Source organism: Argentina silus (genome assembly GCF_951799395.1).
Source record: "Argentina silus genome assembly, chromosome: 8".
Taxonomy (NCBI): domain Eukaryota; kingdom Metazoa; phylum Chordata; class Actinopteri; order Argentiniformes; family Argentinidae; genus Argentina; species Argentina silus.
In genome coordinates, this window is record NC_139662.1 from 9,136,228 (window position 1) to 9,156,423 (window position 20,196).

At 42.6% G+C, this 20,196-nt stretch overlaps 2 protein-coding genes across 2 annotated transcripts; both read left to right on the forward strand.

Moving 5' to 3' along the window:
- The first annotated feature begins 5,391 nt into the window (after positions 1–5,391).
- Positions 5,392–9,967, forward strand: LOC310807846 (tetraspanin-31-like). The gene is made up of 6 exons (XM_083674463.1): positions 5,392–5,558; positions 6,219–6,386; positions 6,961–7,041; positions 7,250–7,390; positions 7,709–7,822; positions 8,112–9,967. The coding sequence occupies exons 1-6, from the start codon at positions 5,496–5,498 to the stop codon at positions 8,184–8,186; spliced, it is 642 nt and encodes a 213-aa protein (XP_083530589.1). The 5' UTR covers positions 5,392–5,495; the 3' UTR covers positions 8,187–9,967.
- A 4,394-nt stretch (positions 9,968–14,361) lies between these two features.
- Positions 14,362–19,961, forward strand: marchf9 (membrane-associated ring finger (C3HC4) 9). The gene is made up of 4 exons (XM_083674464.1): positions 14,362–14,723; positions 17,657–17,812; positions 18,790–18,982; positions 19,382–19,961. Exons 1-4 carry the CDS (start codon positions 14,394–14,396, stop codon positions 19,705–19,707), a joined length of 1,005 nt encoding a protein of 334 aa, XP_083530590.1. The 5' UTR covers positions 14,362–14,393; the 3' UTR covers positions 19,708–19,961.
- Positions 19,962–20,196: the final 235 nt, after the last annotated feature.

The window sequence follows — 20,196 nt, forward strand, 5'->3', positions numbered from 1 at the left end:
TCAAAACAACATCATTTCTTCTTCAAGACAGAAAGTTATCACACAGCAACCGTCAAGAATGTCCAAAAAATCCAAAGAACAATATTCCCAGGTTGCAAAAAATCTTCTATGTATAGAATGACTCAATATAGACCTATGTCTTCCCTATCATGGGTCTTCATCCTCAGCTACGCATGTGTTGAGTCCTATAGACAGGAGCTCCTCCTCAGAGAGAGGTCGCACTGACACAGAGAACAGTGAGGAGGTCGGGCGTGGATCAGGAGCAAAAGCCAATCGAATCTGAGACGAGGCAGATATCTGGGAAACGCATGACCGAGTCACAGAGCGTCCCTCCAGCCATCACGCCTCTCACAGTCCCTGTATCCTCCAAGCGTGTCAGCAGGCATTGACGAGTCAACAGAACAGAGCCTGGCGGTGTGTGTGTGAGGCTGCAAGCCCCCGCTGTCTGAAAGCTTCCGACTCCGAATCGCTCAGATAGAAACACACAGGCTCAAAACCAGTGCAAAACCAGTCGCACGGCCGGCCAGGAATCTCCTCAATCCCCGCCTCTCGATGCCCCTCCTTGTGTGAATGCCAAACCATACTGAGCAGGAAAACCCTGCTTCTCTACTATTCGACTCCCTCCCCCTCTCTCTCTCTCTCTCTCTCTCCCTCTCCCCCTCTCTCTGCCTGACTCACAAGGCAGACTGTGCACAGTCCCTGCTCTTTACTGCTCGCTCGCCCCCTCTCACTCCCCATCTCCCTCTCTCTCTCGCGCGCGCTCTCTGCTGTAAAAGGGAGAGGCGATGAGGCGCGGAGGACAAGGCTGGTGGTAAACACAAGCTAAACCTGGTCAACCAGGGGGAGACCAGGGGAGAAAAGATCAGTGACAGAGAGAGAGAGAGAGAGAGAGAGAGAGAAAGAGGGAGATGAAAGACAGAAGAGAGGAGGTAAGAGCAAGGCTAATCAAGAGTGACAGGGAAATAGAAAGAGGGTGCATGGAGAGGAAGAGAGAAAGAGAGAGGGTTCTTTTTCTCTTTTCCCTTGTCTGTCCTTAGACCACTGCTGCAGCTCCAGCAGCTCTGTCGCTATCTGCCCCAGTCAGTCAACATCCTGGTTCTCAGAGCATTCCCCTTGTTACATCAAGATGCTGAGCTGGCTGATTACTAAGGTGTTAGGATCTTTCTGGCTCTACTGGTACAACAACTGTCCTCCCCCTCTACTGCTCCCCGCACCTCCCTAATCTCTCTGTATCTTAATTGTGTGCGTGTGTGTGTGTGTGTGTGTGTGTGTGTGTGTGTGTGTGTGTGTGTGTGTGTGTGTGTGTGTGTGTGTGTGTGTAAGAGAAAGAGAGAGAGATTGAGATCTCCTGTGAATGTATTGATCTGTTGCCTATTGCCTGCTACAGTATGTGTTCATTAGCAGAAGAGGGTAAGCTCTGGCTCACAGCATGGATAGTACCGGGGTGAGAGAGGATGAGAACATATTGGACATCAATAGGACAACACTCCACACATTACATGTATCGAAATATAACAACAAAACATCCAGATCAGATGAATAACACATCTCATTTCAGATAGTAAAATATAGATTCCATGGTTTTCATTGTTATTACCAATGTACATTTGTGGTTAATATGTCGAGTATGTGAGGCTTGTATTGTGGGTAGAATGAATCTCCACATAGAATACCTTTTCTGTCTCTTCTGGTTGACATCCTAATACTTCTGACTGCTCACTCACCCCACTTGCCCCCCCCTCCCCCTCCCCTCCCTCTCACCAGGATGGCAATAAACACTCGCACTGAATACAAAAGACACTGACAGCATTTAGCTCAAGGGGGAAAACCCAACCTGGGAACAACAGGCACATCACAGCCTCCAACACAGATGAAGAGCACTGAATGCTACTGTTAAAAACGACCACATGCACAAATTGTATTTTTGGAGAGCAGGTTGATTCACAATTACAATCCACGTGAACATCCAAGCAGAAACCAGGACATTTTCAGAAAACAAAACCATGTTTACTGCTATAACCACATGAAATACCATTTTTAGTGTGATCAATTACTATGCACTCATGTGTACAAGCATGTACGATTGTATGGGTGCTTCTGAGGTTTAGTACACATCATGCTGTGCTGTTTCTTGCTGAATCGAATTAATCTGATATAGACACCCACAGATTTGATAAACTGAAGAATCAGGTTGCCCTCAAGCAAAGATTATCAAACACATGGTGTCTCTCTCCCCGCTCTCTTACTTGCCTGCTTGCTCCACACACACACACACACACACACACACACACACACACACACACACACACACACACACACACACACACACACACACACACACACACTGTCAGATGGACACTGACAGAGAGCAGTGGTCATGCTGGGTGATTTTTCATTTCTTCCTCGCTCTGAGCCATCCCTCCATCCCTTGTCCTCTTTCATATATCTTCCCTCAATCTCCCACTCACTTGGCACGCTGCACTGAACAGGACTGCTTTGAGACAGATCTTCATTCAGATGGATTAATTCGGTCCCTGTAGCATCACTCCTTCTCTCCACACTGTTTTTTCCCCCACTGTTTCTTGGCGCTGGGGCTGTAAACCATATTCCACACTTTTTAGAAAAAAAGAACTCTTTGAAGAACCCTTTTTGGTTCAACATTTCTAAGGGGAACAGAGAGGGTTCCACAGGGTTCTACATGAATGCAAAACGGCCTTCTACAAAGAACCAAAAAGAGTTCAGCCGAAGAACACTTTTTTGGTTCTGGGTAGAGCCTTTTTTCTATGAGGGTACTCACTTTAATTCCACACAGAAAAGCCTCTCTCTACTACCAGTGCACCACACTGAGAGATGCAGAGCTCATACTGGACACTGTCTTTGATCCTGTCTTTGAGCTTTGCCAAGCCAAACTTAATCATACAAAAATCTGATGAAATGTTTTGATATGGGGGAATGTCTCTGAGGCCATGTCAAAATCTGGCACTTCCTAGAAAGAATTGTTGATCAAAGACTCAACACACAGTGGTCAACAACTTTTAAATGACCTTCATTTCAGAGCACAATCAGAGTGACAAGCTGTCTTTCACTAATTGATACATTGATACAAAGACAAAGACTGTTTATTGGCCATGCAATCAATTCTCATCAATTGTTGGAATGTGGTAATTTGCAAACCCCCCCCCCCCCCCGGAACAACACACACGCACTGCATACCCCCCCCTCTGAGACAACACACGTGCACACCCCCAAGGGAGAATAGAGCTCTGGGCACAGGGTCAGCCATATTCCAGCACCCCTGGAGCAGTTAGGGGTTAAGTGCCTTGCTCAAGGGCACAACAGCAGTGGTGGGCAACTGGATATGATGCCAGTAACCCTGCAGTGACCAGCTCACATCTGGCTCCCTCCCTCCCTCAATAATTTTCGATACCTGTATTATATACTTATTTGGTTAATATACAACCTCATATATTTAGAAAACCAGAGAGAACTAAATGAAGGAGAACTGAAGGCATAATGATTTGTGTTAAGGTGAGAGAGAAACCAAAAAAAGGTGGGAGGGAGGTTGAAGAAAGTGACGTAAAGCCACATTTGCATGAAGAGCTGAAGGCTGTGTTCGTCTGAGAGGAAGTGGTTTTGAGGGCAATAGCAGCAGCAGAGTGGCAGACAGGAAGTACTGTAGGCCAGTGCAGCGTGTTCAATCCTGCTGCCATGGTGATGGGATGGTGATGGGAACCATGGTTTCCAGACAGTGTTGTGCTGACTGAATAGAATGCAAGCATGGCTTCACTTTCAGCTTCCAGAGGTGATTTCACACTTGGAATGAAAATCTGAATGGTGCTGAACTAAGAGGAAGCGATGTAGCTACGTAAACAACTCTTCACCTCAGACAAACGAACAGGAAGCCAAGAACTAGATCTTATCACGTAGTCACATGTTTCCTCCCAGTGCTCACCTCTGAAATAGTGTATCACCTTGAAGGGTACATTTACAAGTGGCAAAAGTCACATACAAGGAGTGACGACACACTATTGAAATCGTTTCTACCTTTATTGCTCAAAGAAATAAATTAAATAAAGAATGAAATAGGGGAAGAGATATTGATTTCAATGCATGCAATGAAACTACGTCAGTGCACTTCTCTTGACCTAAATACAAATCTTCTGACCTTTATGTACGAGGTTTGTACACAACGAGATGATGTATCTCAACGGATTTAATCCTGCAACCAGAATTTAAAATAATTAAATAAAATGTACCGTACACGTGTAAGTTTGCACATTTTCTTTGAACAAGTGAAGAATTCACACAGGCTAACCAGGCTTATTAGTTCAGTTTGTGCACAAAAAAGCTGTTTTCTAACATAAAACACAAAGAATGACATGTTTGAATGCTCAGACAAGTCTGATTTGGTGTAAACACAGTGCACCTACTGTGCTGAGAGGAAAGCTTACAGTACCTTGAATACTATGCAGGTAAACCTTCAGGCCAGAACGCAGCTGTTGATCACCAACCCTCTCAAACTGCTTGAAGAGTCTGTTAAATGTATGTTGAACGGATTCATGCCGCCTGACCTCGGCTCTTATTGCACTTGAACATCCCAATTTGTTGTTACTATTCATTTTGAGAAATACAGATTGTAATAAACTAGGCAAATATAACACTTGCTGCAGCCCATTTGATCTTCTCGCCTTTTCTTCCCCAAATGAACCGTTAAACAGAGAAAATAGTCCAAGAGAAATGTACTATTATATTTTAAACCGCAAGACGGCAAAACTCTAACTCTAACTGCAACGTGTTTCAGTTTCCTCTGGCTGCTTTGAACGCACTTCCTTATTTCAAACCATAATTTTGACTATATGTGCTCGCCCTGTCAGAAGAGTCTATACTAACCACTGATAATGTCCCAATGTGCAGTGCATAAATGTTGATGTTTAGAGATCTGTGTGTTTGTGTTCATAATGTGAACATATCACTTTATCACTAATGATTGCATCTGGAGCTAAACACAGCTTTTAGCAAAACATGTGGTATGCATTGACATGCAAACACTGCCTGATATAGATTATCTCTCTCTCTCTCTCTCTCTCTCTCTCTCTCTCTCTCTCACACACACACACACACACACACACACAACACACATACACAATATTGCATAATCCTAATGAGTGACTAGCTGCAATAGAATATCTTTTTTTTTTTTTTTTTAAGATTAATTGTCCATATGTCCTCTGAACAACATTCTCATTAATGGTTGAAATGGTACACGTGACAGAGACAAATAATTGTATTTTAATTTTATTTACCAGAAGAAGCTTAGCAGCAGACCTGGTGACGTCATGTCTTTCGCGTACGTCAGTAGGTACATTCCCTCTCTGAACTGCGCCGCTGTCACCAGACCAAAAACAACTGTGTCCAGCTAGTCTGTGAAATACTGACTAGAAAACAAGCTCTCAGTGTCAAACTGTGTATATACTTACGTCATTTAATAGTCGAATATGGTCTGTGGCGGATTTACCTGCTCTAAAAATGCTCTTTGTTCCTTGAATGTGGTCTACATGGTGAGTACAAAATGGATCATTTTAGCTAGCTATCTAGCTAGCTATTTAGCTAAGCTAGCTTGCTAGCCAGTTGTTAATTAAAGGACCCTAGCTGAACTAACAATTTAGCTTTTTATCCAACAAGCTAACGTTGTCAATTAACTGTCAGTTCACCAGCATGTACGGGTGATGTCTAGAACAATCCAACAGTTTGTTTGTGATACGCAGGGAGACAGTTTAGCTAGCTTAGTCAATACTGCATGACTAGCCAACAATAGATAGCAAAGCTAGTATGTGCTCTCCCATACCAGGTTGTTATCTCTCTCGACCTCTGAAACACCATGGACACATGTTCAAAAGGTCCATGGTGATTCAGAGGTTCAACTGTAAAAGATCTTCTGTCAAGTGTGCTGGCTGGACCTAGTAGTGCATACTTCTCAGCTAGCTAGTAGCTACCAGTTTAACTCTGAGATTAAAGCTAGATATGTGTGTTATTGTTCTTCTTAGATGCCGCAGCCCTTATCTAGTTAGCCACCCTTCACATGACGTCCTCGTCCTCTCACTGCCTCCTCTGTGTTGTATTTTGAGACAGTGGTTCCTTATGCCTGGTATGTGCTTTGCTGTGTTGTTGAGGCTCTCTCCTAACTTTGCTTACCTCTGCCTTGTTCCCACTGCTCTCAGCTGGTAGGGCTGCTGCTGATAGGGGTGGCAGCATGGGGGAAGGAGTTTGGCATCGTGTCTAGCATCCACATCATTGGCGGGGTCATCGCGGTGGGAGTCTTCCTGCTGCTCATAGCCATCGTCGGATTCATCGGGGCTATCCACCACCACCAAGTCTTGCTCTTCTTTGTATCCTTTATGTTCGGTTACAATCTCCTGACATGGTTCAGGGGAATCGTGTGTTCATGACAGTTCAGACAGCCCTTCTCTCTTTGGTGTACTGGATATTCTTCCATGTTTTGGGTGCCGAATTGGATCTAGTTTTAAAGGGGCAATCCGGGATTCAAACATCAACAAAGCGGTCTACCCACCCACAGCTGAGGGATGGGGCCTGGAGAAATTTAACCACTCGGTTTCATAGATGGAGCTATGGATGCAAGGACTGACCATCCATTAGATCAAATGCTAGTGTTAACCATGTTTTAAAGCTATACAGTGTTTGTTTACAATTACATGGTTTATAAATAATGGAGTAAAACCATCTTATATTTTGGGTTCTGATGGGGTAAGACATTTGAACTAAGCTCATGAGGCAATTACAAGTTATATCCTTCAAGAATCAATGGCTATATATTATTATATAATTCATTTAAAAGTAAAAAAAAAAAATTATGTACCAATCCCAGATTGCCCCTTTTTAATGTTTTCTTGGCAGTGTTGATAGGCTACATTATGTTGTTTCCTTGACCTTTTGCCTCCTCAGTACATGGTCGTACTCTTCTTGGTGTTCCTCTTCCAATTTGGAGTTTCATGCTCCTGCCTGGCGATGAACCGTGGACAGCAGGTTAGCATCTCTAGTTCAGTACTGTATCACTTTTACAGTTGACTCACTCCTGTCTTGCCCCTCGCTCTCTGATCAGTCTGTCTTTATGATCGCCTATATTTGCCCTCTCCCAATCCCAATTTGTGATTCTGGGTATCTCTCTTCTAGTCTATGGTGTCTTGTTGTGTTTGTCCTCTCCCCTCTCTTCACCACTGTTCTCCCTCTACAGGAGAAGCTGTTGAACTCCACCTGGGGGATCATGAGCAACAAGACCAAGGGAGACCTGGAGACACAGCTGAACTGCTGCGGCCTGCTCAACACTACCCTCAGCAAGGCACAGTTTGACAACGACTGGATAAGCTGCCCTGCTGTAAGGATTTGTTATCATTTGTTTCCAGAAAGTATGACAAAAAAAGGAAATTGCAGGCTAGTCTAGCATTTCCAGATTCTTACCTAAACACCAAGATGGCTTCAAGATTAGCTTGGTTTCTAGCACAGATTATTACTGATCTACATGTGGCAGTGTCATACTACTAACAGTCAGATAAGTATAATTTCCACCGGGCTTTGTCAGCTTGGATTAAAAGCAGCCCACTCTCTGTCTTTATCAGAATATATCATAATACCAGCAAAGCTGATTGAATACACACTATGGAGACTGAGAGGTTGTCTATGTGTTTCCCTGCAGCCATGCAAAGACAGTGATAACTGCTTCCACACCTGTGGGGAATTGATGCTGCAGCATGCTACTGCGGCCCTGAAAATCCTGGGAGGGGTTGGGCTCTTCTTCAGCTTCACAGAGGTGGGTGTCTGGACTGGAAGAAGACCTGAATCAAAAGCATACAGTATATGGAAAATGCCTTCAAATACTTGGATCGTTGCTTGATTTTGTTTGCCTGGTACAATTTGGTCCCAAAAGTGCAAACTCCAAACATCAAGCACTCCTCAAATACTAGTATTTGCCTTAATTTACCATAATTTGCCTTAAAAGTATTTGACCTATGTATTTGACCTAGGTCTAGCTGCAAGTCTATAGCTAAGCGGTTTTATGACCACCATCATGTCTGACTTGTGCATTCCATCTCTTCCAGATTCTTGGAGTATGGCTGGCAGTGCGCTACAGGAACCAGAAAGACCCCAGAGCTAATCCAAGTGCTTTCCTATAGTTTTGCCCATGTACAGAACACAATACCGTAGAAGACAACGACAGATACACTGGTACTTGGTAGAATCATGCACATCTAGAGACACTCAGGCAACATGGACCACAATCATATATTAGGAGGAAGAGGAGCTCACACCGAACTGGACAAAGCACTGAGAGATGCAGACCTGGGCACTGGACTAACCAACCCATCACCTAGATAGTGCTGCAACCTCTTTTTGTGCTAAGCCCTCTTCACAGAGTTCCGATTTTGCAATAGGTCAACGTTGAGGATCCGGATCTTATGTATGATAGGATGAATAGGTGTACCTCTATGGTAATGCCCAGCCTTGATTTGAGTTCCGAATTCTTGATGGCTAACACAGTTGATCCCAACCATGTCACGAGATATTCCTGCATGCGCCCAGTTGCCATACACACAGCTTGTTTTCTCATAGGAATGATGATTACAGTACCTTAACATTTCTCTGAGCAACTTATTATTTGATCAAGCAAATCCACCTTCCTCACAAGCCTCTTTCAGTCTCTAACAGTAGTGTTGTAATGAACTTGGTTCTAGATCAGAGCTAGCTAACAGTGATGTGTGGGACTCTGTGCCCATTGCTGTCGAATGCATTATTCAGGAAGTTTCTCTCATATGAACTGCAGTGAGACGTTGTAGAAAGGTATGCATTGGACCTGTTGTGTGATGTAGTTTTTCAGATGTCTGTTTTTTTTTCAGATCAATTGAAGATGCCCTTAATGCCGGGATCGTATTTTAGAAATTAGATTTTAGATAGTCAATTAGTTAATCAGGTAGGAATATTTATGAACTTGTGTAACTGAGCCAACTAACTTAACGTTCACCAATATACATTGCCAATGGACTGCAGCCCTAATGTTGTATATAATCTTTCTATATAAGTTCTCAAGGTCATGAAAGATGGGTTCACCCTCTTGTTTTACCTCTCACATCTATGTTTGCCTGTAGGCTTTTAAAGATTGGAGTAGTTCATACATTTAAGGTGTTTTGAAACAAAATGTGTGCAGTTAGTGTAATTGTTTAGTGACCTAGGAAGAGACATGGTAGTCAAGTACACATTGGGATCTGAGATTCAACTGGAAGGAAACATTTAAGGATAAGTTTGAAGTGATTGATTTGTATCCTGTACATTAAAAGTTGTGCCTAATTTGATGGGATTTATTGCAAATCTGCTGTATTCATTTTATTTTCCTTTGATGATAATCCTGACAGTTTTAACAATTTCATGTGTTGTTGTTTTGCTGAACTGTGCTTTTGTTATGTTCTCATTTGCCATAAGGTATCTTTTGCTCAACAGTGTTAAACTCCTTTTAAAACATGTTTTGTGTATTTTTGATTTATTTAAAGGCCAATAATGCACAGGCCCAGTGATGTTTTTTTGTTACATGAATTGTCTTGTGTTAGATGTTTGAACCTCACTGTTTAACCTCCAATGTTAAAACATCTCAGCTTGCTTTTTTGGTCTTAACGGTGTAGAGGGGTCTGTTGGCTCCTCTGGCTTCTTTTGTTCTAGATCACTGTTTAGGACTAACATTAATTGAAATGTCAGTGTGTGTATTACTTGAACCAGTTAACAAGGTGAATATGGATTCCCTTGTGCTTGAGTGGAGCTACTGCAATGTCAAATGCATTGTGTAAGCATTATAACAAATTATGTATATGATAGTCCATAAACTCTACTTCAAAATGTGTGCACTTGTTATCCAACTGTACCCTCTCTTGAATTTTTGAGACCTCATTTTTCCAAATAAAAATCTCAATTAAGAAATGTCTTTGTTGAGTCACAATCTGGGCATGACACTTTGTTTTCTTCACCTGAGTATACAGTAGATACATCACTATGCGTAAGTATGAACCCTGGAAGTAATTGAGGGTGTTGATGTCCAGTAGTTGCAAAACATTTATCTCTGACAGCAAGCACCGAACTACAGGTATCCCTTTATACCACAGGGTGGCAGCACCAAGCTAGGTATACTGTATAGATAGTGCAGCTTATTCCCGAGCTCAAAACTCACAGGATGGGCACACATGATGGGAAGCAAAGACCATTAATATGCATATGCCTCTCTGGTTGTAGATCGCAGGAGGTTACTCGAAAATCGGCCGATTCTCAAATTCACAGAGCAATCGAAATGATCCAAAGATTCAGTTCAACATTGATGGAAGTAGTTTAACTATAGATATGCCACAATCCAGCAGTAAGGTCCTATTCCTCATAATATTCATTCATACTCATAAGCCCATTAATCCTGTGGGTCCATTAACTGAATGACAGCAAATCTGAAGGGTAATGAAACAAAGACAAAGCTTTTAGCTTTTATTTTCCAAATTATAATGAATGATAAATTAAACAGACTCCCAGCCAGTTCAACAAATGAGGGATAAACTGTGTTTCCATATTCTATCGCTCAACGACAGATTGCACTACCACAGTTTTTTTAGAAGTGAAACCCAATCACTGGCTGCGTTTGATAGAACTTGGCAGGGTCTAACCTACAGGTTTATCCCCTGGGGCGTAAGAACATTTATGTAAGTGAAATATGCCTCGTAAGGGCTTTGGGTCCTCTGAGTTTCCGGTGGATGCATGGTAGTTTGGACACCTCTCACAGAGTGTGGGTCCCTATCCTGTCAGCGTGTACTCCTGAGGGACTTCTGCCAGTCCCCTACCCCTGTGCCGGTGATGCAGCAGGTCCATATGCTGGGGAGTGTATTAACTTGGAGTAGCTGTGGAGAATCACACACCAACAGGGATGGCCATCTGTCCTCTTACAGATATAGCATGGTTCTCTGCAAACGCATGAAGGCAGATGATAGAACACACACATTTTGTCCATGGCAACTATCAAATATTGCCACGGTCAACAATTTAACGTGGTACTCATGGTCAATGTATGACATTTCAAAGCTATGATGATAAGGTATGCCATTGGTGGTGGTTGAGGTGAGTTCACCCTGCCTATACATTGTAAAGTTATTTGAGGACCTAAATGTAATCGATTATCATTATTGTAAACATATTTCAGTGTATTCTTCAATGTATCCTTCTACGAGCACTAAAAACAAATTGCATAGCGTGTTCACTGACAATTACAACAGACATATTGCAATAGAGAAACAATATACACAACAGGAACAAGATAGCACAGCATCGGATTCAATAGGATCCTGGGATGTTCAAATAGTGTAAGGTGACATGGAATGGTGACATTCAAACCATACATGGAGGAGAGAGAATGATGTGGCTGGATGGATTTAGATTCCTCACATTGCAGCCAGAACACACAGGACGAGAGTCAGTAAGAAGTTTGTCTCATCGGTAAGAAGAGACAAACAGGTCAATAAGCCTATCAATAATGAAACAGATAGATCAGGCCGAGCCGGGGGCTGCATGTTGTTAGTGCTTCTAAAGAGGATCTGGCCTGGCAGGACGGGAGAAAGGATCTGGTGATCAATGTTCTTCTAGTTCTCTTACAGAATGTAGACAGTTTTTGACCAAACTGATTAATATGTTGGTAACCTTTTATTTTACAGCCCTGTTTCAGCTGCTACTGTATTTACCCAGTATTTACAAATAAACTATATGGTAACTAAGTGGTAATAAGGGGCATTTTCTGGTACTTGAACCTCAACAAATTCAGTACCATTGGTGCTTGAGTCAGTGAATCTGACAGTGGGTGTAAATAAGATGCAATTATCAGGTAATAGGTTTTTACCCAGTTAATTTTAACTAAGTACCTGCTTAATACCCCAACGTCACCTACTTGGAAACCTGGACATGATCAAAAAATACATTGAAGGATATGATGTGGAATGATTCATTTCTAAGTACTCCACCCACAGCCACACACACATGCACATACATACATAAGTGTATCCTGTAATAACAACTGCCCACACTGACAACAAGTAGTCATTTGTTTGATTAACATTAGAAAAGCAAGTCAATTGCTGTCCATTAAGAGAAGAGTAAATGAGGGAATCTATTCAAAATACAATAATGGTTTTATATGGGATTATAAAGAAGGCAAATTCAGCTGTGCGAGCTAGTGTGGAATTATGGTAAGAGTGCCCTAAAAGACCCAAAAGGAAAAAAATAAGGCAAACAATTTCAATATGAATTCCACCTCTTAGTACAACCATCACAGTCATTGCCAAACAATACAGTAGATCAACTCTAAGGAGTGACGTGATACAGTAGCTTGCCTAAGGCATTGCATCTCAAGCATGTACAAACATCTATATGTGCAGTGTGAAAAATCAATTCAGATCAATCTGACAGGGGATTTTGTGGGAACAAGCATTGTTGCTATGGTTTAGAATGCTGAGTGTGTAAGCCAGTGGTCAAGAAGCAGCCAATAACTCTATACAGCATCTCTCTAAGTCCAGAATAAACTGACCTCTAGACCTCCAGCTTGTGATGGACCCTGATTACCTTGTCTCACCACTCTGACAAACGACCAAGAGACTATTTTCTTTCACCAAAGGGCATGGTTTTCTCCGTCACTGTGACACTATGAATCTTATGACCCTTATAGTACCCTGCCTGGTCCAAATAGACCATAGATCAACTGTCTTTGTCTGTTGTGGACGGTAATTCATAAAGAAATAGTCTCTCTCTTCACTTTCACTGTCCCTCTCTGTCCCTCTCTCTCTCTCTCTCACACACACACACACACACACACACACACACACACACACACACACACACACACACACACACACACACACACACACACACACACACACACACACACACACACACACACTTGCCCTGCCCAGGCTTAATTTATATTTCCCGGGCATGTACAGTGCATGTGGCTGCGTACGTCACGAGTGATCAGCACCTTGGACAGCGGCGCCTGTCAATACGCAGCCAAACGGCGAAATCTTCCCTCCCCAACGAGAGGGATCTAGAGGGAGCATATCAACCTCTGGAGACAGACAGGTGACTTGGAGAAAAAGGGGAAATCAGACGATAGTCAGTGTTTTTTCACTTTAGTAGGCTAGTATTCCGGAAGTAGGTGCTGCGTTGGTTCACTCTCATAGCCGACCATTTCGAGGAGGAATCAGCCAGCGCAAGAGAGCAGTAGGTATCATCACCATCGGATCCAATAATCAATGTCATTAATTGCCATCTGATGCGTAGACATCTTAATGCCTCTCTAATTAGAAAAATTGCCGCAACTCTTTGTACTCTGTCTCTTGCTGTCATTTCTCACTGCAGCATATATCCGTATCAAGCAAACAAATCCTGATGGATATCGAATGAAGATGGAATACATGGTATTTCGCTATTTTTGTTGTATTTTCAGCAATACTTGAAATGCATATGGACATGATTGTAAATTGGATCTCGCCAGAGTGGCTGTCGGGTGGAATGGGGAGTGTTCTGGATGGATCAACCCGAAACATTACAGAGGAGGAATAGAATCGAAGAATCATGATCTGACGGCTGGGATGCTTCTGAGGAACAATAAAAAGACGTGATAGCTTACAATCACGTCTAAATTAAACTTCCATTGCATTGTCCGCACCCTTTTGGATTATGATTCTTGACAAGAGTCCCAGCTATGACTGTGTGGATGGAATGTCGCTGTTTTTTATTTCCTATTTCCTATTTTTTGTCTCTACATTGCTCACTACTCCTCCACTGGTCCTCTCTCTCGCAGTCTTCTGCTTTGGGTAGCAAAACGTGTATTTTTGCTGCAAACCCAGTGCAACGCATCTGATGATGTGTATTTAGATCGATAATTCAGGCATTTGACTCTAATAATTGTACATTATATCATGTATTTGGGGATACGCGGAAGATAAATCTAGCGGCATTTGCAGAGTTGTTTGGAAATGAATATTGAAAGTGTCTCAGGCAGTTGAAGAGGAAAATCTCTCATCCGCATTGGCTTAGACACACATGCCATCAGAGAGGCAACAACCAAGACGAGGTCCTTCATTTCTTAGCCTACCATTAAACACTAATAGCCATACAAGTTTACAAGCAAAAAAGTGATGTTGCTCGGATGATGCTTCAGATGCTTCATCTCCCTATAATAAGCATGTAGCATAATAATAATAATCATAATAATCATATCCCAAATAAAAGGCTACACGGTCCTTTCCTAAAATCACTTTATTTTCATATAGGTTTCATATTCCCTTCTCAAGAATTAATATAGATGTAAGCCAAACATGTTCAAGTATCGGATCCGCATGTTTTTCAACGAACTTAAAGTATTGGTTTTTATGCGATCCGATTCGAGACAGTCCGACTCAGAAGCGGAAAGACGGTCAGGCATGCGAGGACTCGGAATGGGCGGCTGCGGCTGGCCTCCCTTTGTTGACTGCTCTTCTCGGGATGATGAAGAGGAGTACTACGGGAGTGATCCTCGGCCACGAAGCCTGGCGTTTGAGGAGAAGGACCCCAAACTGCAAGTGGGCCTGGACGCCGTGTCGCTCAACAGCACAACGAGCAGCATGCGCCAGCCCCAGTGTCGGATCTGTTTCCAGGGCTTAGAGCAGGTACAGTATAGCCTACTACTATCCCACATTCGCCCCAACGTTGTCCCGCTTTTCGCGCCACAACACAACAGCCCAATGAGCCCAATGCTGTAATTAGTATAGCCTAGGCCTAGAAGGTTACAGTATGAGGATCATGCGAACATTTGGCTACAGGCAACCAGTTGTTGTGGTTAAGAAATGCTGACAATAGTGAATAGTGAAGGCTTATGTCATAACAAATATAATGCTTATCCAGGTCTTCCCATCACCAGAGAATATAGCATCATGTTTCCTAAAAGGTCTACTTGCAAGGCTAGGCAACCAGAACTGAAGTCTGGCCAGCAAAAGAGGGAAAGTTTAGCCAATTAAAAAGTGGTTATGTAGGGTGGAGGGTAACAAACAGTAGGCCTATGCAGAGATATTTGTTGTGCCATTTATATAAAACCAAATTACTCTCCTCATTCAAATGATAGATGTCAATTCATTATCTATCAAGGTGATCTATATGCCAATTTTGTAATTTTATGCCCAAAATTGGTCCAGTGATAAAATAAAATGCAATCTGTTTGCAATCAGTCTTCTAAATGTAATTACCAAAAACTCCACAGCACTCACTGTTTGTATTAGAAATGTACAATATGGGGTTGAACAATAGACATATCTTTGGTCCGCAGCCAAAACTTGACACAACAGATGTGCAGAAACCTGCCCAGCCTGGCTAAGCAGGTTAACCTTGGACTTAGGATAATGAGACATGCTGTAAAGATTGTTAGAGCACAGATGGAAATTACAACTGAGTCACTTTCTAAGATTTTATGTTTGTCACACACAGTGTTATTACACCTATGTGTTAATTTATAGCATTTATAAACTCAGAGCTATGAAGCACCTCAAATTCTACCTTTCATTTGTTGCTAAGACCTGGGAAGCACGCAAGCATGCATGCACGCATGCACACACGCACCCCACACACACCCATATATATATATATATATATATATATATATATATATATATATATATATATATACTGTGTATATCCAGACCGGATACCATAAAAAGTTATGCAAAAAAAAGCACATCAGTATCTTAGATTGACATGACTTTATGAACTTATCTTTTAGCCCTGCTTCAATAGCAGTCAACTCAATAATCACCAAAGAAGAAGCCATTCATTTTGGGTCACACAATGTCATCTTATTGTTATTTCATTATTCAAGTAGGTCACAACAGGGGACAGAATCATGTCCCTGTCAGATGGCCAATTACCGCTACAGATATAATAACCTTGCTCAGTGGGAGGAACTGAATGTGACTCCTAATTAGCTGTCTGTCACCTGTCAGAGCACCATGGTAGGTGTCTCACTGATTCCACACTGCAAGAGTCAGTGTGCTGTGCCAGTATTAGATAAGAACTGGTTGGGTTGGCGGCATACAGGTTTTATTTTACCAGGCTTGCCTTTTCACAAATTCTTGCTTAAAGCAGCTATCAGCGATTTCTGCATGCAGGGTCACCAACAAAATGTAAATAATGGGGATAATGCATTTTAACATGCAAATAGCACAAGATTTCTAGGATCTGTGCAGTATGTTATCTTTATAATGTCAGACAAGTAATTTGAAGTCTGACCAGCATATGGTTACTGACTGCCCACCCAAATATGTTTGTGGTTAGTCAATGAAAGTATTTATTATGATAGAGGTATAATTAAATATATTGAACATTCAAAGCAGGGGAAATAAAGTCATGTAAAAGGACGGAAAAAGATTATTCAGTCAGTGTCATAGCAGTACCCTTCTCTGAGAATAGCTGACTAAATATGCAAATGCAGCAGAGAGAGCAGTAAACATGGGTTAAATGGGTCACTCTTTACCAACTGAACTAAAAACACACATTTTCGATCTCTCTATTCGTCCTTGGTAATAAACAGAGGGATTTGGGATCCAATTATTTCTGAAGTGAGGGTAGTTTTTAAAGCAGTCTTAAATACAGGTTTGTCAATAAACAATTTGGATTTTGTTCTGGTCTTGTTCATTACTGCCTGTATTTGCTATGCCACTGCCATCTGTACATCATTTGATGGGGGAAAAAAGACAACTTTACTCACTTGGCAATCTGTGAGAGACAGCAGCAATGACCATACTTAATAAATAAAAGTTAACTTTTTTCACTGGTAACACTACTCTTTTAATTTAAAGCTTTTTGACAAAAATCTACTTTCCCTCTTATTTTTAGAGTCACTTGAGGCTGCTGAAAATTCATTCCCACCTTGTTGACCACAAACATGGGTGATGTTTGCTGTGGGTGCTGCAGAGGCTGGTATTGATTGGGTTCTGTGAGAGTCTTTGCGAACAGTTGGGGTTGAATGGCTTATCTCTCCTTCACCTGCCTGCCCTTGAAATCTCCCAGCACCCTGCTGATGTTGCTGTGCGTTAATAGGCCCCTTCTAGCCAATGGGGCAGGCATCAAGCTGTGCCCATGCATTGATCTACTAATAATTCCTAGACATGCATCATTTTGCATTTATGTTTACCTCAACATTTACTGACTGACATTTTCAGCGCTTTTATTTCAGAGTGAAATAAGCTAAAACTGTGATTTTCAATGTGCTAAAATGGAGGTGGAAAGGTGGAGGAGAGTTGATAGTGGCTTACAATCAGCTTCAAAATCTTCACGTGATATGTGATGTTGAATGAAGATCACAACCCTGTGTGTGTGCATCCTCTTTTTTCTGAATGCGCCAGATTTAGACACACACAAACCTAAGGTGGACGTATGATATCGAAGACACAATGGCTATGTTCTAATATCCACACTATAGCAAACCATTTAGAATGAGGCAATGTGTTGGCCGTGTATTCTAAGTGGTGTGTTAGTGTAAATATTGAACCAGTGTTGACGTGCCTGTACTGTCTTGTCATGTTGTGTGTGGTTGTTCTGTCCTGTCCTGCAGGGAGAGCTATTGAGCCCGTGTCGCTGTGCTGGCTCCGTGCGCTGTACTCACCAGCCCTGTCTTATCCGCTGGATCAGCGAGAGAGGATCCTGGAGCTGTGAACTCTGCTACTTCAAGTATCATGTGCTGGCCATCAGCACCAAGAACCCACTGCAAGTAAGTAGTCTCTCGCCCCTCAATCACACTCTCTCTGTGACTGGGCAAATGACAATGAACAAACATTCAATCGTCCACTACACAAATACATGCCTTGTGCACTATCAATTAGGGTTGGGCGATACCCGCATCAAAATATTATTTGATATTATATTACTGAACTGCGGCGCATAGTGGGGTCTATTCTGATTTCCTTGAACACTGCATCTGTTATGCACTTATGGCTGTGCACTTTCCCATTTTGAAAAGGTGCGAGCATATCTCGCCAAATAGGTGTTCCAGACTCTACGCTCTCAGACTCATTTCCTTGCGCACCACCGTACGTGCGTGTCTCTGGATCTTCACGCGCCAAATGTGCGTGCGGAGCTCCAGTGTGTATTCTAATGTCAGCCCAGTACGTGCCAACCACCGCGCTTCCCGCGCACATTTGGCGCGTAAAGCACAGATCTGCGTACGGTGGTGGCAAGGAAATGAGAATAGACCCCAGTGTATATGGCCGGTGCTTTGCCTTGAAAAACATAGGATACTGCATATGTAGTTATGCACATATCTGGAATTGTAAGCACTTTTACAGACAATTGGCTGAACAATATCATGATATACTCCAAATATCACAATCTTTGAATATCTGTCTAGTAGGGTTGAACTGAGTGAAGATGAAGCACTGGCCAGGGTACATAGAGACTCCTGCATAAATAAAAGGTTTAATAAAAAATGACACAATATAGCAATCCAAGTGTGCAGTGCTCTGCTCTACTGCACTAGTGTCTGCACTAGACTTCACACCCACGTTGAACTAGAACAAATCTTGGACACTCACTCACACAGTGAGTGATGGTGGAGTGTGAGAAAGATCAACCATATTGTGCTGACACATTTTTCCTGTTGCGTCATTGTCCCTCTGCCCCCTCCTGCTCAGTGTTGACTTGTATCGTGAGTTGTAGCCTTCATTTTTGGCCTATGTCTTTACCTCTCAGTGGCAGGCCATCTCCCTGACGGTGATCGAGAAGGTCCAGATCGCTGCCATCATCCTGGGCTCTCTGTTCCTCATCGCTAGCATCTCCTGGCTGGTCTGGTCCTCCCTCAGCCCCTCTGCAAAGTGGCAGCGCCAGGACCTGCTCTTCCAGATCTGCTACGGCATGTACGGCTTCATGGACATAGTCTGCATAGGTGAGAACCAAATGCAGTCACACAGAAAACATGGGTATTAGTAATTGGTGGTCACACAAACTGTGAGGCTATGTAGATTTTACTTGTGAAATGGCACATTGTCTGTGTGTGTGTGTGTGTGTGTGTGTGTGCGTGTGTGTGTGTGTGTGTGTGTGTGTGTGTGTGTGTGTGTGTGTGTGTGTGTGTGTCAGACCCGACTGAAAGTAGATGGTACTGTGTTTGTGCTATTCTTCTGAACTGTGCAGCGAACACAGGATGGTTATGGTTATATCTACTTAGTTTAGTTGCATTATTTCATTCTGAGTCTTAAAAATCATTTGTTACTCAAGAGATCACTCGTGCTCTCCATCCTGTCCCCTGTCTCTCCTCATCCTTTTCCAACAATCTCTCTCTGCCCAGGCCTTATAATCCATGAGGGCTCATCTGTATACCGAATATTCAAGCGATGGCAAGCTGTCAATCAGCAGTGGAAAGTACTAAATTATGAGAAATCAAAGGACTTGGGGGACCCAATGAGTTCCAATAAGAATGGGAGCCGGGGCTCTCGTAGTAACACCCACAGCCTGGGCAGCAGCAGGGGTCGACGGAGCCGGAGGTTCCGGACTATTCTGAACCACCACTGTGGCTACACCATCCTGCACATTCTAAGCCAGCTGCGGCCCAACCACCCCCGCCTTAGCGTCACCGCCAACCGTGAGGTGGTGATGAGAGTCACTACAGTATAAGACTTGGCATGTCCGGGCTGGGGGCGGACAGTGGATGGTGCTGTGTTTCGTTATGATTTCTTCTTAGACGGGCACTTAGGACATCCAGCCAATGGTAGGGAAGAACTGGGCAGGGTACATAGAGACTCATGGACAAGCCTGCAGATGTTACAATGTGCTAAGAGATGCCTGGAGCAGCAACAGACAAACAGCACACATGAGGATCTTCATCTTTCCACACTTTCTTCTGAACAAAAGAACCAGATGCACATTTTTTTATAATTGATGAACTGATAAAAGACTTACTACATTAAACGAACTATATAAAACATGCAAATTGTCCAACAGACTTTACAACTTCAATCCACGGTGACAGACGTTTTTCAGTCTAATTTCAGGATGCATAAAGACATTCTTTGTTTTATTTGATGTTCTTGTTTTTTGTATCATTTTCTACTCATTTTGATTTTATACGGGAGTATGATTTGAGGAGATTATTTTTACTCCACA

What these genes read in the sequence shown, in the direction of transcription:
- LOC310807846 (XM_083674463.1), top strand. Translation starts at nt 5,496, where the DNA reads ATGGTCTGTGGCGGATTTACCTGCTCTAAAAATGCTCTTTGTTCCTTG. An exon ending in ACCAAGTCTTGCTCTTCTTT is followed by an intron (nt 6,387 to 6,960) that starts GTATCCTTTATG and finishes TTGCCTCCTCAG; the next exon opens with TACATGGTCGTACTCTTCTT. An exon ending in TCTTCTTCAGCTTCACAGAG is followed by an intron (nt 7,823 to 8,111) that starts GTGGGTGTCTGG and finishes CATCTCTTCCAG; the next exon opens with ATTCTTGGAGTATGGCTGGC.
- marchf9 (XM_083674464.1), top strand. Translation starts at nt 14,394, where the DNA reads ATGTTCAAGTATCGGATCCGCATGTTTTTCAACGAACTTAAAGTATTG. An exon ending in GTTTCCAGGGCTTAGAGCAG is followed by an intron (nt 14,724 to 17,656) that starts GTACAGTATAGC and finishes CCTGTCCTGCAG; the next exon opens with GGAGAGCTATTGAGCCCGTG. An exon ending in CATGGACATAGTCTGCATAG is followed by an intron (nt 18,983 to 19,381) that starts GTGAGAACCAAA and finishes CTCTCTGCCCAG; the next exon opens with GCCTTATAATCCATGAGGGC.